Below are 26,545 nucleotides of genomic sequence, written 5' to 3' on the forward strand. Positions count from 1 at the left end.
CTCAGGAGGCAAACTTATGGCTAGGACTTACGGCATTTTGCCAGTCACAAAATGATATGTATCAGATTTCCAAAAGATGGGAAATAAAGACTAAACTGAACGAGAATAGCTTCCACTAACATCTTACGAGATATGTACATTGATCTAAAAACAGCCTAAAATTGAAACAGCACATGCCTGCTCTCCCAAAAGAGATAAAAAATAAAATAAAAACATCAATAACTTTTAAAGTTGTCTGTCTATAGACATTGATAACATACTTTTATACATGGATATTCGAACTCAGCTCAGTAGGTAGCCACTGGTCTAGAATGCGCAGGATTTCACTAGACGGGCTTAGCATAGTTTCTGATCTTGTATTAGTTACCCTGTTCGGTCATTAGGTCAAACGCATGTTCGAACTTTCTGGAGTCAAGCGGTTCGCTCAGGATCTCTCGCTCCGTCCACTCTTCCATGGCAAAACGACTGGCCGGGAGGCGGTTGTAGAGGAAAATCTCGAAGAAAGTTGGTGGCACGGCCGCCAAGAGGAGAGGTCGAAACTGCTGGATGACCGCCTCAAGGACTTCGAATTCTGCCTTCTTCAACGTTCGGTAGTCCGTCATAGAGGACCCGTCTTCGTCCGAAAAATATCCCACTCCCTGAGGGAGGAAACAGAGCACATTCGGGGACCCAGCAATGCGCACAAGCTGGGCCCAGGGCCACGCACGCCGGTACCAGTCCCTGACCCGCTCCTCCACCTGCCGATAGTCCCAGCTTCCCTCGGGCAGCTGGTGGAAAATGTCACTGACTGTCTGCCCCATCGGGTCCGGGCAGCCCTCCTGCTGTAGCTGTTGACGGTGGTCGTGGATGTACCAGCAGGTGAGCGCCAGGCCGATCCGTGACGAGTGCTCGTTACTCTTGTGCCATAGCCCCGCCTCGAAAACCCCGGCTGCATTGCGGACAAACGGACTGACCGCCATGTCGCGTCGCGTGCGAAGATGGAGCAGCTGGCGTTGGATCTCAACTAGCACCGGCGGGGAGGCGATGTTGAACGATAGCTGGAGCAGCTGATCCGCTCGCTCCCAACCAGCGGCGGTGGCCGCACCAAGAGGCCTCTGCGCGATCTGCTCCCACGTCGCGGTGAGATCCATCGCGCCACACCGTCCCGCCAGCGTGGACCAGCGCCGCCGCACCACCTCCCGCCTCGTCACACCCTCTCGACTTGCGACGGAAGACGGTCGCGGATCGGTCCGACACTGGAGCACCTCGGTGGCAACCGCCTGAGCTAAACCTGATCGGAAAGTCTCGGGTGGCTGGTTGTGGGCCGGCTGCCCGTCGGCCCGCTGCGCCATGGCCCAGAGGAGAAGAATTCCGCCTTCCTGACCGCTTTGGAGTGGGCGGCAGTTAAATTGCCACTTGGAGCCTACCAGGATTGTCTCATCTGCCTTCCGTAGATGCCGAGTTACTGCTTCGGCAGCGGCTTGACAGGCAGAGCACCCGTGGTCGTGATGGTGATCCAAGTCTGAAGACGCAAGCTGTGACGTGGGAAAGAGATAGTGAGTGATAGTACATTGTTGTGTCTGGACTTCAATCAGCGACCACTGTCCATGACTGTGGCCGGGTAACAGCAACATTGGCGGTAAAGGGGACAAACGAAGCGACTCCCGATGAAGATGGTCTTGCCATTCCACATGGCCGATGTAAAGACTCTGAGTCTGATGCCGACAGGCCAAGCGGTTTCCTAAGATATTAACACTGAAACTTGAAAGACATCCCGGATCCTGCAGCTCTTGTAGCAGTCTTCGCACATCGGTGCGTGTCAACTGTCCGCCATAGACTGATACAGAAGACTCGTCCGTCCAGTGCGCCTCCAGGTTGTCGCACAGTTTTCCAATATTTGGTGGAGGGACAGTGTCATTGGTTAAGTTAAGTGCAGTCTGGTCAGTTTCGCCCCTATCCGTTGCCTGGGATATAGAGTCGTGTGTAAAGGGAGTTGGAAGGGCGGTGGGAAAGGTGTCCATGATCGCCTGACTGATATTTTCTGGCATGCTCCAGCTGCTGACCAACCCCTCTGCTTCGGCCGAGGACAAATCAGGGAGCATTGGGAGCGGAGCGGCGGTGCTTGTGTCGGTCATAGATGGCATTTGGCAGGCTACCCATGACGGCTGTGTTTGGCCATCTGACCCCTGAGCTCCGTACGGGACAAACAGTGCATTGGATGCCACCGGACTCATGTTATCAGTTTCCAGCATATTGTCAGTTGTCGGGGATTCAACCTGGCTTGAAGTACTAAACTCCGCCAGCATATGGTCAAATGCTGCCCCTGCCCTCTCCGGCGTGCTCGTTTGGTTCGGGAAAGCGACATCTGAGGTAGGATCCCAGCACCCAGAGTCTTGGACGGAGTCGCTGGCAGGACTATTGCTACTCTCGCTGCCGTCTGTGATAGCACAACCTACATTGTCTATCACGCTCTCACCCTGACTCTCATTATTATTCACGAAATCATTGGGGCTAGATATCATTGAGAGATCCGAAGCCTCTGGCTCTAACATTTCCCTGTTGCTATCAACGTTAGCACTACTCTCGCTCCCGTCTAGGCTTGGACCAGGTTGCTGAAGGTAATGCAGGTCTCTGTTGACTGCGCTGTTGTCTGATGCTGGCCCCTCCAATCGTTGCCTGGTCTGGACATTGGCCTGGTTCTCATCTCCCCCACTTAAGCCTTCGTGCAGCTCTCTTTTCCGTTTGACACCCGCCGGCAATGCGGCAGGCGTTCCATTGACATCAGCAGTCACAGAATCGCTGAGATGGTTCTCAATAGCCTTGACATAGTGCAATGGATTGGCAGTCTCTGGAAAGAGAGCCATGTTGGGGAGAAATGCTTCATACATGTTGCGCAGATATGCCAGCTGCCGATGACGATCAGCTCTCTGTTTTCCAGCTTGTGTCAAGAGCCACACGTCGGGGCAAGGCGCCTTTAGATGGCCCGAGGGGCCAGCCACTGGCATCTGAACTTACTAATGCCTCTACTGTACAGGCTGTTCTCTCACGGTCCCGTACCCACTGGCTACATAGTTCATCCACCAATGGCTTCTATATAACCCTGTTAACTCATACTTTGAATGATTAAAACAAGATACCTACCGCAATTTGCCAGTACTTCTTTTTTTCAAAGGTTGCCTCCATGCCTGTGGGACAGCAGTGGGCACATCCAGCAGCAGAATCAAAAGACCAGAAGTAACAACTAATGCGAACTTGTTCCTTCGGCACATAAGTCTGTGGGAGGGAGCCACCCTTTTCACTGGCCTGGTCTGTCACACCGAAAGCCATTTTAATCCCCAGTGCGCTGCCTGTGTTTATCCTTGGGCTAGGGGAAAGATGTCGAACCTGGCGACGGTTTTATAATGAACGACGCGCCCATTGTAGGGTGCCATCCTTCCATCAATACTTCTGATCCTTAAGCTGCGGGGGCTTGCGCCGATCTAAGGACTCTAGAGCCTTGATCCCCCTTTGTTCAAGCCAAAGCTGGAAGATGCTTCCTTGGGTTCACATGGCGACCTTTTCACAGACCCGCAAAGAAACATGGGAGAAGTAAGTAGATCCACGCCGCTAAGATGCCTAAGAACTATTAAGGCTGGCTAAGGGGGAACTTTGGCTTAATCCCTGCACACGCGGCGATAGTACTATCCGATTTTTTTTGCAGCGCGCTTGCAAAACAAGGTTGTGTCGTGAAAATGGCCGAGACTATTGTCCTTCAATATACGGTTCTATGTACCTTTATAGGCCTTGGTAAAATGGCAAACATCTTGTTCGTGGCATGATAGTACACTGGCAGAAGAATAAGGGCCATACTGGGGCCAACAAACTACAATCCATACTCTGCACTAGAGCCAGCTATCCAGGTCTCAAACTTAAGACGGTGGAGTATCATGTTTTACTGTAATCAGCTACTGAAGCACACTGCCGATCTCAGCTCTTCAAAACGTGGGTATTTTTATTGTCAAGGGGCAGTAGTGCCTATAAAAATAATCCTGTCCATGGTTCATGAGATCGAAGCTGATACTCTTGCACAGTTGGCAATGTGGGCTGACAAATATCATGATAGAATCAGGATCGCGTGGGGTGATGATCCACGGGTCATTAGTTCAAGATCGACAACCCTGAGGATCAACACATCAGTGGATTAATCAACCGTTTGTGACCTCCCGTGGACAACACTTTCCCAATGGGACAATGTGATCAATTGAGTTATAATAAGAATGGAACTAGTGGAGATCCTAACCAAGCATGGAGGTGGGTATTGGACCGATCGACAGAGTACAAAGCACTAAGCTTCTGACTGGCCCATAGGCTTTCTTACCCGGTCACAGCCGACTTTAGCCCGAACCAAAGCATGGTACCACCATTGGAAGCCCTGAATGATTCTTCTAGAACTGACCGATAAAGTTCATTAACGTGGAATTGATTGCATCATAGAGAATAAAGGCCATCTACACCCGATTTAGACTTCCCGACACTGGCCCCAATAAATCCTTCTGGCAAATTTGCGTTTTCAGTGGGTTACCCCTCCAAAGCCTATTTATAATTAAATCCCGCCTTTCCTATCGTCGGTGAGCGTAGGTGTCCACTTTACCTGGGGTTAGCGGATGGGGCTCTCCTCCACTATGCGGGATATTGTCCCCGGAATTCCACTCTAAGTCGCAGGAGGGGTAATTCTAGCCTGTCGCTCAAACCAGCAATAGTAAAACCTTACCACAAATCACAAAAGTCATTTAAAGTTTTTTCTACAAACGTGGAGGCAAACCCTCCTGCAGATATTTTGTTGAGCCCCTTGGATTGAGACTGAGCCGCAGGATTTATGCCCATACCAGTAAGTCTTGTTATTGTACAATGTCCAGCGCAGATATTACTGTAGTTCTATATCATTTGTAAAGCGTTAAGATCGCCTGATGCTGATAGGCAGTACTAAGACCATTTAATCAGGGATTCGGCGTTTAAATCAGCTCTAACCGATTCATAGAACCGAGCGTACACGTTCAAGGACAAATAAAAAGAAAATAATAACTGTATTCTTTAAGGTGGTAGTAGACGATGCTGAGCTTACTGTTGTATTTTTATAGAACATTATTAATTTACTATAGACGCCCGCTGTGCAGAGTAGGAGTTTGCACGGGCGATCCGAACTACCCGCCGAGCCTGCAATTGCCTCACACGTAGGTTGCGTCGTGAAATCAGCCGTTTCTCACACGCCACACAGTCGTCCCGGGAGGCCAGCCAAGGGCCAGAGAAACCAAACATTGGGGATACTCCTTGACGGTCCATAAACCAACGCATCGGGTTAGGAAACCCGCCCACGGGATACCGCGCCCCATCTTCCAGCCGAACCGACAACACGATCACATCGTCCAAACGGTCGACGGAGAACTGGACCGGCACGCAGTAACGCCCGCACTTATGGCACACTGCGTCTTCGCTCGCATTAATCCGCAGTGGTCGGTTGCCGAAGACAAATTCCTTCTGCGATGTGTCTACATGCTGGAGTGCACTAATCAACGCATCTCCAGGAACACGACACCGGATGACACCCCGGCATCGGTAGGACCAACTGTTGATGTCTCGTTCCGGGGCGGCCACTAGTTCAAAAAACAAACTTTGGGCTAGCAACCTTAGCAGGCACCGACGACCGTGATCTCCGACTCCCTGCAAAGCGGCCTGCTGGATCAAATCACTCATACAGTGAGCGGCATCCAAACGCGGCTCAGGTCCAGAGAGCTGGATATCTAGCCGTGACAGAGGCTCTCTCTCTGAGCATGCTGTGTGGTGCCAAAGTCGGAGCCAGGATATTTTACCATCCATGGTCTTCATGAACGAACGTAACACCGGCCACAAAAAATGCCTACGAGCCAGGGAACGAGGGGGGTGTGGTCCAGTCCGAGATCGGCATGCCTCTTCGGCCCTTTCGCCAGCGCCAATGTTCAAGAGAATGCCCAGAGGTGGCCGCCAGGGCCACATGTACTGTAGTTCCTGTCGGCACAGACCGGCTGGATTATTATTTTCCAGACCTCCGTCCCAGCAGTCGCCAAGGGTTGACAGCGCAAACGGACCAAATAGCCTATCTTCTGTTAGCTGGGCAACATGCCTCCAAGCCGCCTGATCTGACAGAGACTATTAAGTTCTTACTTACATCGGGACAGCCGATGTAGCACGTGCACTGTATGGGCTTTGGTTAATAGACAATTCCCACTAGGGTGAGGATACCAACCATTGCCAAATAAACGGCTCATCCTCAGGGCTACAGACAGAGAGGTCGCGGTACCCTGGTCGAGAAGCTTTTTATTAGAAAGTCTGCATGGTACAGTGCTAGCTCGGATGAAACCAATGCAGCTGACTTAGAACAAGGACGAGCCAGGTTGCGCAGTCCAAAAAATAAAAAGGTAAGGATGTTAGAAACACCAACAAAGGAACAAAGAGAGGCTTACCAGCATTTCTTGGCCGCGCTAACGAAGACTTGTAGTTGGTTAAGATGACTGTGTCCTCTGCAGTCGTCGTAGTTACAGCAATCTTGGTCCCCGACAAACCGCCTGGCCCAAAAAGCCGCTGGTTGCTGCTATAATGTTGCTGGAGAAGCGACTCGGCCTTCTCCGAATCGTACAGCCCACGACCCATGGCACTACGTATGATCCGACGTGGCCATGCGAGCAGGCGGCGGGGCTGTGGCTGACTGTTAAAGAAATCAAACAGAAGACGTTGGAAAGCATCGAGGCATTGGGCAATGGGCTTCCGCCTGGCAAAAATATCCAGCACAATAAGGCCACCTGTTTATTATATTCCATCAGCGCGGTCACTGTGTATCCGACGATATATAACAGAGCTGCCCGTCAAGCCAGGAGAGCTTTCATCTCTTACCGGCACTGGTCCCAAATGCGACGTCAAACAACTCCTGCAACAGACAGATCGGTCCCAGCAAATCCTGCAGTTCCATCAGAATCTGCAGAGACACTACACCTCGAACACCTCCCCCGTCCACAGCGAGGGCGCGCACAGCAGCGGTGCGAGGAAGCAGTGTCACGCACGCCGTGCATGCTCGCTGGCACAGCGGGCACCGATCCACCACATAGACAGATTCCGCCCGTGGCCGCGGGCTGCCGCAGCGCTCGACACAGCTGTCACAGATGGCATGACCACAGTCAAGAGAATGCTGAGGACTATAAAGAAGACAACTCAGACATGTGCGGTTGCTAAAGAGTTGCTGGAATAAAGGTTGCAGCTCTTGCAGGTAACACAAGTGGGAATCCCAAGGGGGCACTTGCCGCGCCAGCATGCAAGCATATGCGTCAACCAGTCGAGACTCAATCGATTGTGACCGGTGTACTGCTGCAGTGAAGCCCACTATGTGCTGCAGGGCGTCAAGGCACTGCTGCCAGTAGCGCTGTCGGTATAGATCCCTGGGGTGAAATGCTATCCGGATTCTAAACGTCAGCTTTCTTCCAAATACGATGGTCTAGGATATAGTGAGATACAGAGTCTATGCATAGATAGTGCACTTACCGTGGGTATCCGGAGGAAACGCGTCAACTAACAGGCTCGATGCAATGATGGCGTCCTGCGTCTTAGAAGGGATACCCGTCCCTTGATGGAGAAAGTGGCTGAGGTGTGTTGTCCATCCTATAGGGTCAGACAAAGGACGAGAGGCATCAATCAAGTTAAAGGGCTCCTGGGGGCTCCGTGCTGTGTGTCGGACCGCTTGTTCCAGCAATCCAGGCAAATGAGCTGCTGAAAAAAACGTTCCGGTCTCCTGTCGATCTCGAGCAGCCCAATCCAGGGCTTTGAAAATCTCCTCCTTCAAAGGTCGGTACCGAGCCTCGTCGGATAGTGAGTTCTGCTGTGATACGTAGAAAAGACGGACGCTAGAATACAGCTCCGGAGCGTCCGGTCGCTGGAAGAAAGGGAATTTATCAGGGTCATGTCCTTCATCCGCCTCGACCGCCACAATCAGGCGTGGTCGCATGGATGGTTGTGTGGCTCCGCGCCCCACACGTGCCCAACCGTCAAGCAGATTGGCGGCTTGCTCAACTCCTCCCAGATCTTCTGCAAACAGACATAATACGTGGGAAAATGGAAGCAGTGCCCGTGCGAGGAGGACATTATATACCTGCGGGTCTGGGTTGGGCGCCCAACCAATTGAGATCTGCTCGACTCTCGGTGGTGAGCTGACCCCGCAGGGTTGCCAGCTTTGGCGGGGGTCGCCGTCCGCGAAGAGGACAGGCCGCTGGGAGTACAACGTTCGGTGGTCCACCCGCAGTTGAAACCCGGTGGTTCTATGCAGTGGGTTGTCCGGGAAGAGACAGCGCAGCGCTCGGTCCTTACGGCCCCGACCCAAGAAGCAGGTCAGCACGGGATGTCGATTCTGCAACGATCCTGCGGTGCGCATTAATTGCAAGGGACGGTCCGCATCATAACACAGAGAAGGACCGGCCTCGTCTGAAACAAATTCAAACCAAGCCGATTGCCGGCGGGGGTGCATGACAAGGAAAGTAGGGAATACTGTAATGGATCAACTTCTGTTAATTACCATCGTAGAGACTCCAGGTAGTAGTGGCTTTAAATATTACTCCACCGGTGATAATAAGCTCCCTCAAAACTGCCGTGTGAGCCGCTCTCTCATGCACTTTGGTGCTGCTCACTTAACTTCACTAATGCCGTTGTTTTATTTGTCATTGTTTCCCCAAATTTCAGGCGCTACAGTAACTCTCCTCCAAGTTGCGAGCACACGGCCCTCTGCCGCAGAACGTCTTCTCTGCCATGGCCATTTTTGTGAACAGTCGGAGAAAAGACAAGGCCAAGTTCCCAATATGTAGGCAGCCGCGGCTCCAATTTACTTACGGCTGAATTGTGATATAACTTATAAACACATATAAATAGGTGAGAAGGCCTAGAGCCTATCCATCACTTGTTGTCAGACTCACACTCCCCACAGGATTTATTAAATAGAACAAGTCTAAAACTCTCTTGTTAACAAAAGGTCTTGATCAGATCGCATCGCAGTATCTATCTCCAGAGTTGCCCGGGTTTGCGACTTATAGAATCGGATATGGAAGGCCTATGGGAAAAGCAGCCTTGCTCGACGGCCGATCGCCACATCGTGGAGTCAGACAGCGCGGATGATTCTAACAAGGCAGCTGGATTGGCTTCCAATACCGGTGCCTTTAAGGCCCAGTTAGCTATGGCCAGCCATGCTTCCAATCTACTCACCTGTCACGATGCAACCCCTCTCTCGCCTGCAGGAAGGCAGAATCCCATGGGTGGGCCATTCCCCAAACCGCCCGGCCAAGGAGTGCCAGGTTCGTGGACACTAGAGGAGGATGCGGCGATCATCGCACTGCACGACCGGGGGGAGAAATGGGAGGACATAGGCCGACATCTCCAGGGACGCTCCGGCACTGCATGTCATTTCCGCTATGTGTTCCTCCGGCACCGGCCCGAATGGAATGAAGAGTGGAAGGACCAAGTCGCAGTTTGGTATCAGCGGTAAGACACCTCCTCTACAAGAAGTGTTCATATAATTAATCAACCACTGCCAAGGTGCAAATCTAAGCTGTGGGCGCAGGTAGCCAACAAAGTGTGTCTTTCTGAGCGAGATGTTGAAGCGCTTGCTTGGCAGCTTGGTCCATGGGAGATGGCGCGACGCGCTGCGATAACATCATGTGAGCAGTGAGCGGGGGTATATCCGAACAATCGCCGCAAACCATACAGTGAGGAAGCTGGTTTTTAATTTTTTTTTTTGGTTTGCCTTTTTTCTTGAAAATTGCTAAGAAGGAGTGGTAAAAAGATGAAACTGGGTTTTCTCTTGAAATCATTATGCTTCCGGTAAAATAACGAAGCTGTAAATATGTCAGATATTCGGCTAGTCCCGAAGAAGAAATAGAATACGATTGGTAAAAAGGTCTTATTTGGACGAATTGAGCTGGTTTTTGGGCTCTTCTTGATTCTTCTTATGATTATTTTGTTGTGTGCTCCGCGGGGGTTTTATCCCTCAAACCTTTAGTTAGTTGAGCACCTTAGATAGGAATGCAAGAGACTCAGCTGGTTGAGATACTGTGATTCTTGATGTTTCCATAGACATCTACTTCCTATTTGAGCTAATGGTTGGCCTGTAGCTAATCTATAGCTCCCTGCGCATCACTTCCCCCTGAATTCCACAACATATATATAGCAGATCCTTGGCAACAGATACCATAGGGAGTGTAAGAAATTTGACTATTTGATGTTATTAGTTAAACCCTAAATGGTTCGCTTGGAAAAAGGTTGATTGTGTTGTAATTCATGGGGAGATTAAATTGTTATTATTCTTATCTAAAAACTTGAGGGTTTATATAACTGGTGAACACTGGATTAATATCCTATTAGTCATATTCTAAACAGATTATATTCCGTGCATGAGGCTTTTCAATTTGACCGAGCCTTGATTCACAACAGACTGCGATTTCCGGTGACACTTCCCAGGCCGGCGGAGAATACGCCGCAGGGACAATCGAATAGTGTCACCTGGGATAGCTGGAATGAGCTTGCGTAATTATAATAAATGCTGCAGGTAGGACAAATCCGTTAATCACCCGTGCTTCTTAGGCAATTTATAATAGAAACATATTTCAAATTACACGAGGAAAAAGGAGATAAGAAGGCTACAGTATATTCCATAGTTAAATTGCTGTGAAGTAGGAATTTATTTAACGTTCGAATCTCAAGCGGATATTGCCTTTCCCTATCCTAGCAGAATAACTGGAGCACAGAGTATTTGATATGCCATTTAAGGAATAGCATTGCAAAGCTTGTGACCTTATCCGCGGCACTTTAATAAAGATTTTATTCTTTAGTTTCTTAGCAGCTGATCCATGTATTGCCATCGGGAGAGTATAAAAAAAAGAGGAGTCTTGTGGTATCTCTACCTTAGACCTGAGAGTGTGGGCGGAGTGATTCTACATGCGGTTCAGACACAGTGAATCCATAGGTGACGTGAATTCCCGAGGCACCTTCAGGAAGGTTATTCTGTGGGACAGGCGGGCCATCCACGTTGGTGTCTCTTAGGTTCCAAAGGCTGGTTTCGTCTTGTTGCAGATGCATCTGAATCCAATGCTTGCGAATTCGATCCAAAGCCTGCTTGAAGTCATCGAGGATCACAGTGTCGCATAGACATTTAAATATAAAAGAGAGCTGTCTCAGTCATCACTGTCAGCAAGGCTCCTGGTAGATCGGTTTCTTCATTGCTGCAAAAGTCTTACCTTCCAAAACGGTTCAATTCCAACCGGGAGTTTCGTGTGAAATGCGCCTGCAATAGCACAGGTGTCTATGATAACAAAGACCAAGGAAATGCACATTGAGAGGAGCATAATGCCAAACCGCGGGCTGATTCGTACAAGATCTAGTAGGCTTATTGTATAGTGCTGTTTGATTGTGTAGCACAGCATACACGTGGTAAACAGCCACCATGGGTCCCTTGGTAAATAGTTAGTGTAGTTTTTAAAAAAAGCCAGACACGCTAGCCAAATGGTCCATACCGAAAGAGTGGTTCCAGAGGCCGTGTTTTGAGAAATAAGTCATCATGCTTATTAAAGAAAACAAAATTTGCGTATATTTCCAGCACCCAGTAAGGTTGTGCCAGCAGTAACGTTGCAAGATATAGCCAAGAGCCCCATCTTGGCAAAAAAGGCTTAATCTTGAACCAGGCAATTATGTTATGCAAAGTCCATGACAAGTTTAACCCGATAGCAGTGATTGACAAATACCAGCCGTATGATGGCTCATGGAGAAAGATAAACGTCCCGTGGCAAATTGCCAGGATTAGCTACAGCCATTGTAAGAACCCAGGAGCCTAGTATGGATAAAGATAACTGAGTGGTCTACTCACTTCGACAATAACTAGCTTGTGAAGTATCTTTCTCTTGATCATGTTGGCTGCAGCAACAGATAGCATTACAACCAACGAGCCCACCATCAACCCCTGTCCCCATGCTTCCAGAACAAGCCCATCTGGGTCTTTAGGTCTCCCAGGGGATATAGTGGATGACGCTGATCTCGTTGCTTGGAAGGAAAGAGCCATAAATGTTGTGTAGTTAACACAGAGGATAATAATTAGAAGGATAAAAGCTTTCAGGGAAAGAGATAGCATAGATTTATATTAACCAAGGACTTCAGACTTGAAAAGCGTTCCTTGCAGGACTTATTTAACTGGCTACTAGCAGAGCTACAACGTGCAGCCCGGAAGAAAGCCAGACGGTATGGAATGTAACGGACCCAACTGATCCACAGTGGGGGCGGTTTGGCTTTGTATGTCCCATTTTATAGGATACTCCCATAAATACCACAAGCGACAGATGAATGGCGGAGGATATTGTTTACCGTATTCCTTAAGATACCTATGGGATCTACTATATCACCCGTGGTTCGTAGACCTCTAATACATAAAGAGAAGGCTGGAGGATGTTCCAGGAATATCTTGTTCTTAATATATGGCCGGTGGCTTATTCCAGCTCATTTGACTCACCCTAATTTACGATGTTTCTCCACAGAGCATAGTTAGTTTTCAAGCTGAAATTACGTGCAGGGTCTGTTACAGTACTAACAAACCTTAGGTAACCACTAAGAATATCTAGGGTTTATTGTATAGGGATGCCTTCCGCTAAGGACAAGTTTAATTTTAAAATAAAAACCAACAAAAAGTGACATCTGCAGCGCCCTATACAGGCCTTTCATAACTTAGACATTGGTTGTCAAAGAGTTTTGACAGCGAGGGAACACCCCATGATAATCACCGCACAGCAGGTGGCACCGAGACTGAGCCGTCCAGCGGGCCCTAAACTAACATCCTGGACAAATGATATGCCAGTTACACGCGTTTGCAATGCTGATTGAAGAGCATATATAATACCTGCAGACACGGAGAAACACACCAGACAAGCTAAGCTTGCGGTTAACATCACAGTCTGTTTGACCCGGCGATAACAGGGCCATGGCCACCGTGCAATTATTAATGGCGTCAGCAAGGCAGTCAAGGCCAGCACAAGCCCAATTGTTATAAGAGGTGTAATTGCTCCCTGCGAGGAAGCAGGTTCTCCAAGGGACTGGAAGCTTTCAACAGCGTCCTCGAATTTAGTTTGGATTGACTTTGGAAGGATGTTCGAAACGTTGACAGGCAACTGGTGGCATTCATTGGGCTTTTTATGGATTTTAGTGCATAGCTTTTGGGTACCGAGAGAGATCCTGTAAGGGAAAAGGTCATCGTCTAGAGACTGATTAAATTCGACTTTTTTAGCTGCTGTTTCTATAGCTGACGGGGTGGTGAATATTGCAGTCTCAATTCCGCCTCTAATACTCTGGGAGAGGTTAACATGGTGAAGTATAACGCGGCGATCCGTCTCTGGAAGTTTCTGCCAGTTCAACTAAACTCTATGTCAATATTTATGTCTATGCGTGGAAACCATGCATTGCTAGGCGCTTTGAGAGTCACTTACATTAATGGTTGCGATCCCGGTTTCTTCCACAGAGGTGCTGGTCAGCACCAGGAGAGTCAGGACAGTGGTTAGCAGCACAGCTGGGATAAAAACAATATAGATGGTCGTGATTACTCGTTTTCTTCGAGTTCTTTGCTCCAATGTGGTAACTGGAGCCAGAGCGTCATTTATTCTCCGCCGCGGTGGGGATGTGTCCTGTTGCGTAGACCGAGTGAGCTCCTCTGGCAGCTGAATGCTTGCAGGACTATCTGTGAGAGCAGCCATGTTACACCTGCTCAACAGGATTAACGAAGGAAGGGGATATATATAATAGAAATTTGACGATATTAAGTTCGGGAACTCGATTTTGGAGAACAAACGAAAAAAAAAAAAAAGGAAATAAAGAAAGGCAGCAGGAAAGGCAGAATTACTAAGTACTAGAGAGAAGAAAGTTGTGCTGGAGAATAGTGGATACTGTACGCTCTGATAAGACATTATCTAGTCTGAAATAGCCACACCATACCTGGCGTCGTGAGGTATTAATCTTCAACGGTGCGGACAACTTATGCTATGTAGATTCTCCGGTAGAAAGCTACATCGCTGACAAACCCACTTACCAGTAGTTACAGTATATATAGTAGAGTGCTCCCAATATCCTCTGCTAGCAGCTTCTTCCCCACAGTTTGTGTATAAAGACTCTCGAGCGTCCAACACCGTCCGCCTTTTATATTAGAGCTACTTGGACATAATCAATTATCCGTCATGGACAACATCCCTCAATCCTGTCCTAACACTCCTGAGTCCAGTCCGCTTATGGAGGGTGACTCCAATTATGGCACTTCTATAAGTACAGTCGACGTGCCAGGCCATCGGGATGCCCAGGACGGGTTTCCGAAGCAGAAGTTTACTCCGAACAATGATAGGCCTGTCACGCCTTTGCCTAAGAGACTGATGTCAAACTGTGGTGCTCCAGGGCCCTTCAATCCTCCCGGGGCACCTCTACGCGGTGTTGCAAACGTTCCGCCACATTTCTCTCGCCCAATGCTTCTGCCAAGCCCTCTCCTTGATGACAAGCCACGGCAGGCAATAGGGTTGTTCGAACCACAAATCTCCCGACGAAATGCTGTCGCGCGTATGATGCCGCTTCCTTACAGTCAACATTGCTTGGGGGACAGCAATAAGATTTATGATGAACTCGCCCATTGGTACTACCAGTACGTAATAAGTCTTTTTAAATCGAACGTTTCCACGCTCTCTAACCGCATTCCGGCAGATTTCGCCTCCAGATGTGGTCCCCAGTGGCATGCATGATGGGTATAAGCTGGGAGGAGGCGGAAGAGCTTGGATGGCGAATGGGCAAAGCTGAGATTGACCAACGGGTGTTCATATCTCCCCATGTTTCGCGTATGGACTGGCGAAACAATGTGATTACAAAGATGTAGGGGAGAAATACATACTCAGTTTGTGAAAATAGAACAAATATCAATTTTTGTTTATGGGAGTGTAATACTGTATAAACACAGTAATGTACCAACTTTAGCACTGAAATCCAGGATAATATCTCTGGACCCAGAGTTTCTGAAGATCCCCAGTCCAAATACCAGGATTTTGGCTTTGGCCTGCAGGTAACATTGACCCACTTGACTCCCTAGACATTTTGCTTGTGATCTGTGGGGTCATCTAAAGTCAGCAAACAGTAGAATAACTGTGTATATAGCTACCTAGCGAGAATAGTCATATTATTTATCTTTGCTAATCCCAAGACTCGCAATTAACATGATCAAGTAATTATGTGCTGGGGAAAATATACAGTCGAAGCGCTAGTCCACCAATTGTTTATTTATCAGACTATGGATCACTGGGCGACTTCAGTGCAACCATGGTCTGAGATTCTGGAGGTTAAGTTTAGGACTCGCTGGAAACAGGAATGGATTAGTGTATCACGCGCGATAAACTGTATCTATTGTAGTCTAGCACATCATGTGATTGATTAAACTAATCATGTGGTCTCTGTACGTGCCTTTCGATCTTATAGGACAGTGTCGATTCATTGCCGTCTTTTATAGGTTGTTCGAGGTTTCCATATATCCCTCCTTTCAGTGGGCTCTAAGTATACGAGCCAAACCAGGCTGGCGGGTATATGGGCGTCTCGAGATCTGGATAAACATCTTGCGCTACTAGTTCCAAGAATGCAAAACAGTCAGTGCTTTTCCCCTAAGATTAGACAATATGTATATGTGCACAATTCGTTCTGTATATCTAATATGTATCACAGCAATGCAATAGCAAGGACATAGCTGACCAAGTCCAAATAACAGGCGTGGTATTTGTCTGCCTGTTACTGTACGTTTTTTGAACTGTTTTAAAAGGTTAACAGGCCTGACATTAATTTGTTCTCTCTGGACGCATGAACGACTCCTGATTGCTATAATGTAGCCTCCACTGGTACAGGACATCAAATTCATATATGAGTGCAGAACAACCATCTCTTGGTAAAGTGCTAGGAGCAGGTGATTGGGATGAAAGGGAACAATTAGGATTGGTAAGAACAAATTATTTAATATTTTAGTGTTTATCCGAGCTTTTTAAATACCTATAGCGCTTGTATGTAATGAACGGAGTTCAATTGCATTTTTCTATTTCCTAAATCAAATTCCAGTTTCTAGGGAGACCAGAAAAGCGATGGTCCATCGGGATCATGTTAAGGACCTGCCGGTCAGAGCATGATTAACAGGGATTAAAACAGTTGATTGGGGGTCCCAATCTGAATATTCAGAGTGGAAAACCAGGCTTCCTGCTTTCTGCGAATCCCTGATTCGACCGAGGTGTTTGGTAGCCACCTGGAGAGCAAAGGAGCTGGTAATGTCGATATAGGGAATACCGTCCCTTGCCCCCCAACAGCTCTTGCTAGACGTGGAATCCCGAATGTCCCATGGTAGATTAAAGTGCATTCCTGCAAATTCAAGGCCGAGATAAAATGGATCGGCCCTAGTAAATAAAAAAAGGCCGAAATGCTTGACACGCAGTTTCTCTCCATGGACCGCGTGAGAATCCAGATTGACATGTTTATCCAAACTGTGTGGAAAATGCATTATAATCTCATCTGCGCACTGCCTGATAACCCTATTGTTGAGAATCTCCTCGCCTTCCCACTGGTTCTTTACCCTCTCTTCAATAGATAACGACCTCTGTAAATACTTATGCTTCTGGCTAACAACACGATTAGCATGCTTCCGAAAGTCGGGAGGAATTCCCACAATTCACACTTCAAGGGTAGCATGGCTTTGATCTTTTTTCTGGTAGTATACATCTAGGTAAAATATCCGCTCTCTCAGCCGAATAGTATCGGGACCGAGAATAAGAATATGGCATTTGTCGCGAAACCAGGCGTCAAAGATCTGAAGTGTATGGTCGACATCGCGTAACGGATGTAGTAATTTCTCCGCTGAGGAGGCCGATAGTTCAATTTCGAAGGCCACTAATAAAGCGCCCACATCTGATGCCGTTAATCGCTCCATAATATCGCATGCTATTCCGTAATATCCTCTGTGGTGAAACAGTAATGGCAATCCTTTTAAGGATTTTAATATCCCTGTCATTGTAGAATCAAGTGGTGATCGTGTGTCTTGGAGCTTGGCTATACGGTTATCTAAGAATTTTAGCAACTCCATTCCATGGATCGAGGCTGAGAAGTATGATAATGGGTATACTCACGACTAAGTAAAACTTAGACCTTCCTAAACCTCTCTGATGGATGATAAAAACCGCAAGAGGAACATCAGGGGGTTTATATAGCCAAGGTCGCTTGATATTAGTAAAGTGCCTTACAAAACTGCCCCACCTACGAAAATTCTTTAATAACTTGTTGCATTCCAGCACCTCCATTGTTTCCCTCGCTATTACAATTGCGGCGGACAACCTATGCAAGCAACACGAGGTCCTAATAGAGGTGCCTGTAGAAATATGATGTATTCCATTCTTTGGCAAGGTTGTTGCGGCATGAAGTGAGCTTGGCAGAGAACATGCACGTGCACAGCTCCGGGGAGCACCATAGCACTCACGAGGCGAGAAGCTAAAACAGAACATCAATGAAAAGGACAGTTTAATATTCCCATGCTTGGGAAGCCCTTGTTCGCGATGGATACGGTCTGAGAATAGGAGATGTAGGGATCTATAATGTCACTGCTTCGGTCCAAGGCGAGTAGCATTCTGATATGAACAATTTCTTATCGCTGTATACAAGTAGAGAAAACAATGTATATAGAGTAGTTATGCTTCAATCGCTATTACTATGACCTATGCTCTAATGCTGATGTCAATAAAACACGAGCAGATATTTGTAACCATTGAATGGCTCTTTAAGTGATCGCCTAAGTTAACAACGTAAATAAGCTGGCAAACATGGGTTAGTGTATCACGCGTGATATACTATGGATACAGTATTATGGATTATTATATTACCTGTGATAGATTCTAGGGTTGAGCTTTTGTTCCCCATACTGCGTCACGACCCCGTCCGGTTTCTCTGTCTGGTCTGTCGTCAGGTCTCTTTATACAGTATACTGCAGAAACTTCTTTAGCACTATATATTATTATGGGGCTACACATTAAACAAGATCAGTGGATAGCGCATAACGCGTGATAATCTAATCTTGTCCACACACTGGCCAGGGCAACTGCAGTGGCTGTCTTATGCTTTCTGGTTTGGATACAAATATTGCAAGAGTGGTAGTAAGATAAGATCCTTGATGGCTTTCGTGTCGTTTGTTACATCAGCAATAGCTATTAGACCTATTAAACAAGAAATAATAAACGCTGTTGGCTGTTTAAGGTGCAGGCCTACTTGCTGAATACCGCTCGGCCATAAAAAGACGCCATGACGACTAATTGCGGTTTTATGAGTATTTTTAACGCTAGATCAGAGTTAACACTATTCTATCCATCAAGGTTAATAGGGCCAATACGCTACCCCATGATGAGCATAGTGTATCACGCGTGATAGCCCATGCGTGCGGAGACTCCTATATGGAGGCCCCGGCACGTTTTCTCGACGGTGCAGGTTCGACCCTTAGCCTGAACAATTCATTTTCTGATTTGATCATGTAATCCTAAGTCTTATACAACACCCGTTGGGTGCTTGAGCTGCCTCTCCTGTTTACCGCGGGTGTCGGTGTAGAAGGGGCCTGTTGGAGCACCTAGAACAGTCCTGCAACTTATCTCTGTGTACCGTGACCGTCGACAAGTGTCGCCCCTTTTGGTTCAGCACACTTTATCACCCGTGATACTCTAAACCCATAGAGGTTAATAGAGGAAGGAGCGGATCTGCGATTAGTCCACCGAGTTGGAAAGAAAAATAGCTAATTGCTGCCGGGCTACTAAGGACCTGACCCTGGCACGGAGTAAATGCTTAGTTACGACCCATTTTCATTGCATTTCACATTTCCCTTGCCTTTAAATTTTCTCGGCTTGCTTCTGTTTCAGGGCCACAGCGTGCGATAGCACGTGTGTTCCAGTAGTTAGTGTTTGCCGAGCGCACTCGTGCGATCCTTAATAGGAATAGCGTATCACGCGTGATAGACATGGAGTATGTTAGAGAAGTCTCTTTGGATGCCAAGAATAGGATGCGTAAGCCCTGACCAATCACTTGAACAGAATTCCCTAGAGATTATAATTATTAGATATATTCATCTGGCAAGATGCCCTAAGTCCATACTTGGAAAAGTGCGTCACGCGTGATACACGGATTGTGGGTTGGTCGTCGCGTTTTGATTGGGCTCTTTTATTATCTTAGAAGGATGACGAGTTTGAGAAAATCGCTTATTGCTATATCGATTTAGTATAATTAATGCTGCCTGATCGAGTTATCCCGATAAGACCTTATTAGTTTTACTTACTGTGGACCAAAGTGGATGAGCCATGGTGCGTGGGATTGGACCCTCGGTGGATGGCGGTGCACAAGTGGTTGAGGACCATTTATGTTACTAAGATCTGGCGAATTCTATTCTGCTAGTAACTAGAAGAAATTACATATAGTGAGTAACACATATAAATTGCTGTTTAAAAAAGCAAGCTCCTAATCCTAACACACTGAACTAAACATCTATTCCATCATCCTCCAAAAATGGGTACCATTCCGGGTGTCCGCAATGTTTCACGACGTCGTGAGACCATTTTTAAAAAGTGCAACGAACTGAGCCAATTCGGCGTGCGAGTCTGGGTGGTTGTATGCTCTGGTGCGCAATGCACCGTGTTCAAGTCAATGAACTGCAATTTATTTGAGTCACTGGACCGTCAAGTTGTACGCCGGCGGAGATCCAACCCTTCCCCACTCTAAGCAAAAACATCGCTGATGTATATCCATACAGATGCAGGTCACACGTCGGCCAACATGGAAGAATAGTCATGACTACAATAGAAATATGCGAGAAAGACGCCCATTGCGGTTGATTGATCAGCTTCAGTCTGGGAATGGGCCTTATCCCCACGTCCAGTAACTGATGGAAATGAGTCTGGCAATGGAGGTGGACAGAATCTGTGCTTATGCATGGGATATTGCTGCAGTAAATAGTTAACATTGATCGGGTAATGATTATATAATTACTGTACTGTATCAATAGGATGTGCTTTACATAACCTAATAAGACAGTTGGCCTTATAGGGATATGTACTGAAAATTCGTTACTTAAGTTGTACAAAAGCCCTGCAAAATGTACAGTTTGGGAGTAACTAAGTGTGCAGCGTGAGCAAGAGCGACCAAAGAACAGGCATGCTTAAGAAAAATAAAGATATGCCTTATACTATATGTATGTATATTAATGCGTTACAGTAAATGTATCTACTGACGTGCCGATTATTGTGCTGTAGCGGCATTTGCAGTAAGGTGCTGATAACAACGTAAAGGTAACAGTGACTTTGGCTCCTCTTTTATGGCGACACAAGGCTGGCGGCCGCCCTTAAATCTCGTTCAATCCTTTAAGCTCATCTTTAAGCTACTAAGTTTGCAGTACATTCACAAACAGGTATGGCAGTATCAGTACCCAGCCAACATGAACATGCGCGGTGGCGGCATTGGATGGGGACATTTGCTAAGTCTGAACCCTTGACAATCCCGGCCGTGCAAAGTCGGTATGTAGACATGGTGCTCGAGGCAGAAGAAATGCCTCTCCTTTACAACATGGTTGCGTCAGCCGGCGCATGGCTCCTGCTAGCCGGATATCTGGTCTTTCCAGGGACCTTTACCTCTTTGCACGATTCTGCTGTGGTTGGAGAAATAGCGACCCATAGCCACGCCGGCTCGGTGGTATCTCATGCCATTCAGAATCCACCTCTCCTTGCCTTAGCAATAGTGGCTTGTACACTGGGCACTCTCGGATGCGGCTGGCTCTGCTGGCGATGGCGGTTTAACTTTCTGTGGCTGGAACAGCATATTTTCCTGTGAGTGGCCTGATAGCAAAAATAATCTACCTGGCCTGTGTGCTAATTTATAGACCCGTACTTATTCATTCCGCTACTGGCCTGGTTAATACCCTGCTCAATGTATACGCAGCCCGCCATGGGACATGGTCCGTGATGGCGATCGTGACAGTTGCTGTGGCCGGCTCATTTACGGTACTCGCGGGCATTCTCTTCATGTCCATTCAGTTAGTTGTGCTCCAGAAGATCAAGTGCGAGCACCAAACCCTGGTCAATAGTGCTGCTTCGGCTCCTGAGGCAGTGAACTTTCATTCCTCTGGCATTTGTGAGACTTGTCAGAGTAGGTTGTTTATGGAAGCTACGCAGGAGGAGGAGCCTAATGGGACAGATAATGCACGGCAACTTAACTGAGTCTAACTAGCGGGCGAGATGGATGATACAGTGTACGAGCTCGAGCACTAAACGCTGCACCAGCACTTTTAGCGTGAGAACAAATTGGGTAGGGTTAATGCTGTATCCGCAGCCAAGGTTGAACTGATTTTCAGAGCTTATCATTTATGTTAAGAATGCGCAATTTTCTGTACTGGTTGTACCTACTATGTAATAAAGGCAATGAAGCAGTGTTCTCAGCACAAACTATGGCAGAATCAGATCAGAAAAATACCGCGATCTATGGTTATGTTGAAATAATCATTAATTTCCCTCTCGGAGACGAAGAGATACAGTAAAGGTATCCCTCTTCCCATACACAACATGATACGTCGTGTAACCACAAGAGTATTTACTTTTTCCAAAGCTGATGATGGGTTTGCTGGCCTGTTATCATTGGCCGTGCAAATAGTGAGGCGATGGCTCCAATGCCTGCGAGATATCACTTGATAGAATGTGCTACAGTATTTGCCAAGACCCAAGCAAAGCTTAGAAATCAGGTACCCTACGGATATCGAGAAAAAACTCAGTACGGTATGAGGCCACATCATCTTTGCCACATCAAGATCTGAGGAGAAAGGCCATTTCTTTCTTTGTCCTTGCGGCGTCCATGTATTTGTGGGTCCCGCTTTTGGCGGTAATCAGGCCCAGGCTTCCGATCGGCCCTGAAAACTGGCGCATTTGATTGTGTCATATTTAATAAAATCCATTGTGATCCAATGAGAATACCGCTTATTAGAATCCTTTCCGGCGCCGCACGAAGAAGAACGGCCAAAGAGCACTGCAGAACATGTTGGATCGGATGGCAAGAGATTCGCCGTTAGTGGTCATAAGTTGACGAATTGAAAATGTCTCCATTAGCAATAAATCGCTTACGAAGTATTGGTCCGTATGGTTCAACATAGATGTAAACACTGCTTTAGGGAAGTCACCCTTCCTTGCTTGTTGTGTTGCTCCGCTATTGGTTGTCCTAAGAGTAGACTGCGGCAAAACCGCGGTTTTGGGTATTATAGTCAAAACCACAACCGCAGATTTGGGTTTAACCACGGTTACCCATGATAACCGCAAGAAAACCGCACTAGCATAACTCTCGCTTCTTTAACCAATTCTAGCATATCAGGTGACACTTATGCAGCTTGCATACTCTTGTTTTTAATTTGAAATACACCTGTTTGATCAAAACAGTGACCCCGTTTAACCTCTCAGGCTAATTGTCCTTATTGTCCCTACTTTCCCTATTGCCCCTATCGGTTGTAGCTCCTGTAACGTTTTATAGATGTGTACCCAGGCAATATGCTCCTGGGAGCGTATGATAATAAGCTATTACGAAAACTTGAAGACAAGGAATATGTCGCAGGCTACACCTATATATTACTCACCTTCGCCTTCGCTGCAATTGGCGCACATGATTGGTCCGCTTATTGCAGTTATCTAACCTCATAAGCCAATATCAAGTATACTACTGTCAGAATAAACTAGTCCAGATTGGGACATTATGTGAATATATATACCCAATACGCCTCATAGAGGGGTTGGGCAGACAATCCTTCCGAATACAACCACTTCAGACCCCCAAATAATCAAACAACTACATAGATCATCTTGCCCGTCGCTCGGGGGTACCCCCGCTCGTTCCACTCGCTTCTCAATCCCCTTCGGGGACATCGAGGGGACCCCACCCCCCTGCGCTCGAGGGCGCTTGAATACATAAACACTAGGGCTGGTATGGCGACCACCAGGAAGTGGTAGGGATGGTAGTAGTGGTAGGAGTGGTAGATGTAAATATGCAGATGACCTTTAGACAGGTGGGTGGAGTTGGACCACGATGACTATTTTTTTGGTTTTGATGTCGAATCATGCTGAGGTAACGTCGAATTACGCTCAGCTGGAATTTGACAGGGTCTGACCGTGTTAAGATAAAAAAATGATCTGCAACCTCGATTGGTGACTAATATCAGACCCACGGGTCGGGTTATTGGCGGACCTATTTGGTTTTGGGCGGTTTGTCGGTGCATATAAATACAGCTATCTCTTCGTCGAAACAAGAAGGGGAGCAGAAAGCATTTTCTTGGCACCGCTCCCACGCCCCGCTTCTGAAGTCCAAGGAAGCAAGACTTGTTATTTAATCAGAAATCGCGTCTGATACGATATAAATAATCCAACTTTTTCTCCGAAATGCGGCAAATGCGCCTTGACCAGTGGTTAAATATTAATCAGCAGCCTATAACTTCTTATATTCTTGCTCTTCCCCGAAAATACGGCAAAAATTTATGATGAAGCAGGGTTAGCTTTGGGTTGCACGATTAACCTCTGCTATTGCAAGGAGCATAATGAGGATTATGGCAATTTAAATGGGTGTACTAAAATTTGCTGTCACCCTCCACATCCAGATGATGTGTACTGGGATGGTTGTCCTACGACATACAATCTCCTACAGACATGTCGAACCATATATAATGATATTATACCGGTAATATATTCGTCGAATACATTTATAATCAACTACTGTGACCTTGAAACCTTCCAACCGCTGCGAAATCTCAACCCAAATAGTCTTGCTTTCCTTTCTCGGCTGGTTATCAAACTTAATACCTCCTGCTGCGAAACATTAGATTGCAAAACCAGCAATCACAAATGTCAAAAGGTTTATAAAGGTATTAACAGGAAATTGGAGGGAAATTCATATCAGGATAAGCTCAAACTCAAGGAATAGCAAAAACGCAGCTTGGCTGGCTAAGCATATGCCCCCAACCAGTTAAGAATACGGTTTACGTGCGAAACCAACGACTATAAAACTGCTGAGCAGATTCTGGCTCCATTTTCACAGCTTCCAAGTCTGAGGAGCTGCTGCATTAGGCTTAGTTGCTCTCCTAATTGGCAGCTGCGTCAGCTTGCCAAAGAGACAGCAGTCTACAGCACTGGTGGAATTATAATTAGCAGATTTTTATTCTGTTCCCTCCCAAGGGAGCTCCAAATTAAGATCTTATCTTTTTCCGACCTTGTTGCGCCGACGAATATTAGGTGGAGTCCTAGATTTGGCTTTCGGCTCGATTACATACGTCGAGGATGTGAACATGTATGGTGGGGATGTTACTGCCCAGTAAGCCATTCTGCATTTTATAGTAAATGCAGATGCTGGGCCCCACCATCTGCACTATTTCTTGTCAATCAAAATATAAGGCTCATGGCATTAGAGGTGTTTTACTCTCAAAACCGATTTATCATTGAACCTATAAAAGGGAAAAAACACAAACCTGTTAAAGAAAGCCCTAGCACTGTGGAAGCATCCCTATTCTTCGAGAAAGTAATTCCTCGATACGCTATGCGCTACTTAAGGTTTCTTGAAATTACTTTCCCTCCATTTAAGACGGAATATCTTCCCTCTACCTCTTCTGGTTATCAGAATTGGCTATCTTCTATTTCCTATCTTTCCAATCACGCCAATCTTCCCAAACTGACTCTGATAATTCGCATGGATGATGTGCATGAAGGCTATAATCTCCCATTCCGGCCTGGAATAACTAAGGATCAGAAGACAACAGTCTTTAAAATGTATGCTCGGGTTTGTTTACCACTTGTGGACCTTAAGGGTCTAAGGGACCTGTTTATTGATCTAATTTATCCAAGTGATGCTCAAGAGGGGTATATAGGAAGTGAACAATGGGATTTTCGGATCACATTAATAGAGAAGCTGGAGCGGATGCTGGAACAGAAGGTTATGGGCATGGAATATAATAGCATGGCAGAGGAAAGAGAAGCATAATGGGTCTCGAGCAAGACTATGGATCAACCATTGATGAGGATATATTCGACCGAGTGGACACAGATCCGTATTACTTTTAAAGCGGATTTCCGAATTCATTTATTACTGGGCCAAAGTCAGGTCTTGGATGCTATAATGCAATATTTCTCTAGTAATAGTACAATTATAGCAAACCCTCTATCAGGCTCTCTATTGGAGCATAGTTCCCCTGCGCTGTGGATTTCGATCAAGGACAAGTTACATAGACCGATAAGAGTGTCACTTGAGCTTCCCTCTCAGCTTCCCTCTGAGCTTCCCTCTGAGCTAGCCTCTGAGCTATCCGCTGCTTCTTCCTTTCCTTTTTTAATAATAAAATTAAAATGGTCTTCGCTTGTGAACCTGCGAAGCCCCAACCCAAGCCATTATTGTCTCCATGCTCGTAGTGGACATTCGGAATGGGCTCTTTATCCTCAACTGGAACAAGCTCAACCGGGGACTCTTCAGAAGGGCACTCTTTAAGAGTGGGTGGGGCCTCCGCGATGTTCAGACGGAACTTCAGGGCACTGTTCTCCATAACATTCTTCAGCAGGTTCAGGTTCGGGCTCGGGGCAAGCCTCTTCATAATATAGTGCAGCAGTAGGCTCTTTGATTAATGGCCCTTGAGCCGGACCGCTGTGTAGGTGGGCTTCTCCTCGGGCGCCGCTAGAGCAAGCTTACAAATATCAAGCTCGTCAGGCTCCCTATCCACCTCACTTCCACTCTCGGTAGCTTGAGGGGAGTGTCTCAAGCACGATAATTGAGCTGTGAACACTCTGGCCACCATCTTCATCACGGCTTTGCTAAGCACTGGATCGTCTGCAATTTCATCGTAGAACTCATCCAGCTGGAACGTTGTCTTATCTTTCACAAAGCTGCTAGAAAGCTTGGAATGGAGATAGCCATAAAACCATTTTTTGTCCTCAGAAAACCTTGAGAATATAATTCTGGCCCCCCGTAGGATCTGGAAAATCGAGAGGGATTCACTAAGAGTCTCAATGTACTTTTGGGCGGGCGTTTCAAGGCCGTGTAACTCATATTTTCTGGCTGCGTACTAGACCTGAACGCTTCTTTTGTATTCGAGCTCAATGCGAGATTTATCTGATTGGATTCCTGGGTAGGCGATCGTTTCATATTCTCCCTTGTATAGGAAATGTAGGACAGTGTGGCCAATATCCCAGTCGATGTCGCCAAGTATAATGCGTGAACTCCAAGTTTGTTTTCTTTGCGGTAGTAGGTATCCCAAGATATAATTTTCTGGAATTGAATAGTTCTTGTTTCCGATTGTAATGATAACTACTTGCGTAGGGACTACAGATATCAAGTCGGGGTTAGCAGTTATTCGCAATAATCTGAAACGGGGTAATTATGAGTGGTCTCACGATATTCCTGGTTGGTTATAATCAATTGCGGGCTAATCGCAAAAGCCATAAGTGCTTTCTCCTTTCCTTCGGATTTTTTG

The 26,545-nt window shown here is 46.8% G+C and overlaps 9 protein-coding genes across 9 annotated transcripts; 4 read left to right on the top strand and 5 right to left on the bottom strand.

Moving 5' to 3' along the window:
* Positions 1-359: 359 nt before the first annotated feature.
* ATNIH1004_001683 (uncharacterized protein) lies at positions 360-3,306 on the bottom strand (the record flags this gene model as incomplete). The annotated part of the gene is made up of 3 exons (XM_033566382.1): positions 360-2,885; positions 2,995-3,069; positions 3,121-3,306. The coding sequence occupies 3 exons, from the start codon at positions 3,304-3,306 to the stop codon at positions 360-362; spliced, it is 2,787 nt and encodes a 928-aa protein (XP_033432139.1).
* Positions 3,307-5,103: 1,797 nt separating this feature from the next.
* On the bottom strand, positions 5,104-8,500 carry ATNIH1004_001684 (patatin-like phospholipase family protein; the record flags this gene model as incomplete). The annotated part of the gene is made up of 6 exons (XM_033566383.1): positions 5,104-6,088; positions 6,161-6,187; positions 6,239-6,293; positions 6,456-6,791; positions 6,883-7,434; positions 7,525-8,500. The coding sequence occupies 6 exons, from the start codon at positions 8,498-8,500 to the stop codon at positions 5,104-5,106; spliced, it is 2,931 nt and encodes a 976-aa protein (XP_033432140.1).
* Positions 8,501-9,067: 567 nt separating this feature from the next.
* ATNIH1004_001685 (SANT/Myb-like DNA-binding domain-containing protein) lies at positions 9,068-9,508 on the top strand (the record flags this gene model as incomplete). The annotated part of the gene is made up of 1 exon (XM_033566384.1): positions 9,068-9,508. The coding sequence occupies one exon, from the start codon at positions 9,068-9,070 to the stop codon at positions 9,506-9,508; it is 441 nt and encodes a 146-aa protein (XP_033432141.1).
* A 1,415-nt stretch (positions 9,509-10,923) lies between these two features.
* Positions 10,924-11,363, bottom strand: ATNIH1004_001686 (uncharacterized protein; the record flags this gene model as incomplete). The annotated part of the gene is made up of 2 exons (XM_033566385.1): positions 10,924-11,187; positions 11,256-11,363. 2 exons carry the CDS (start codon positions 11,361-11,363, stop codon positions 10,924-10,926), a joined length of 372 nt encoding a protein of 123 aa, XP_033432142.1.
* A 1,380-nt stretch (positions 11,364-12,743) lies between these two features.
* ATNIH1004_001687 (uncharacterized protein) lies at positions 12,744-13,748 on the bottom strand (the record flags this gene model as incomplete). Its single annotated transcript, XM_033566386.1, has 2 exons — positions 12,744-13,412; positions 13,485-13,748. The coding sequence occupies 2 exons, from the start codon at positions 13,746-13,748 to the stop codon at positions 12,744-12,746; spliced, it is 933 nt and encodes a 310-aa protein (XP_033432143.1).
* Positions 13,749-14,225: 477 nt separating this feature from the next.
* Positions 14,226-14,905, top strand: ATNIH1004_001688 (uncharacterized protein; the record flags this gene model as incomplete). Its single annotated transcript, XM_033566387.1, has 2 exons — positions 14,226-14,677; positions 14,737-14,905. The coding sequence occupies 2 exons, from the start codon at positions 14,226-14,228 to the stop codon at positions 14,903-14,905; spliced, it is 621 nt and encodes a 206-aa protein (XP_033432144.1).
* Positions 14,906-19,584: 4,679 nt separating this feature from the next.
* ATNIH1004_001689 (uncharacterized protein) lies at positions 19,585-19,957 on the top strand (the record flags this gene model as incomplete). Its single annotated transcript, XM_033566388.1, has 2 exons — positions 19,585-19,761; positions 19,829-19,957. The coding sequence occupies 2 exons, from the start codon at positions 19,585-19,587 to the stop codon at positions 19,955-19,957; spliced, it is 306 nt and encodes a 101-aa protein (XP_033432145.1).
* A 527-nt stretch (positions 19,958-20,484) lies between these two features.
* Positions 20,485-21,287, top strand: ATNIH1004_001690 (uncharacterized protein; the record flags this gene model as incomplete). Its single annotated transcript, XM_033566389.1, has 2 exons — positions 20,485-20,897; positions 20,951-21,287. The coding sequence occupies 2 exons, from the start codon at positions 20,485-20,487 to the stop codon at positions 21,285-21,287; spliced, it is 750 nt and encodes a 249-aa protein (XP_033432146.1).
* Positions 21,288-25,371: 4,084 nt separating this feature from the next.
* Positions 25,372-26,514, bottom strand: ATNIH1004_001691 (uncharacterized protein; the record flags this gene model as incomplete). The annotated part of the gene is made up of 5 exons (XM_033566390.1): positions 25,372-25,376; positions 25,447-25,663; positions 25,718-26,069; positions 26,139-26,394; positions 26,466-26,514. 5 exons carry the CDS (start codon positions 26,512-26,514, stop codon positions 25,372-25,374), a joined length of 879 nt encoding a protein of 292 aa, XP_033432147.1.
* Between the last annotated feature and the right edge of the window lie 31 nt (positions 26,515-26,545).

Source organism: Aspergillus tanneri (genome assembly GCF_003426965.1).
Source record: "Aspergillus tanneri strain NIH1004 chromosome Unknown AapTan_2_pilon_pilon_pilon, whole genome shotgun sequence".
Taxonomy (NCBI): domain Eukaryota; kingdom Fungi; phylum Ascomycota; class Eurotiomycetes; order Eurotiales; family Aspergillaceae; genus Aspergillus; species Aspergillus tanneri.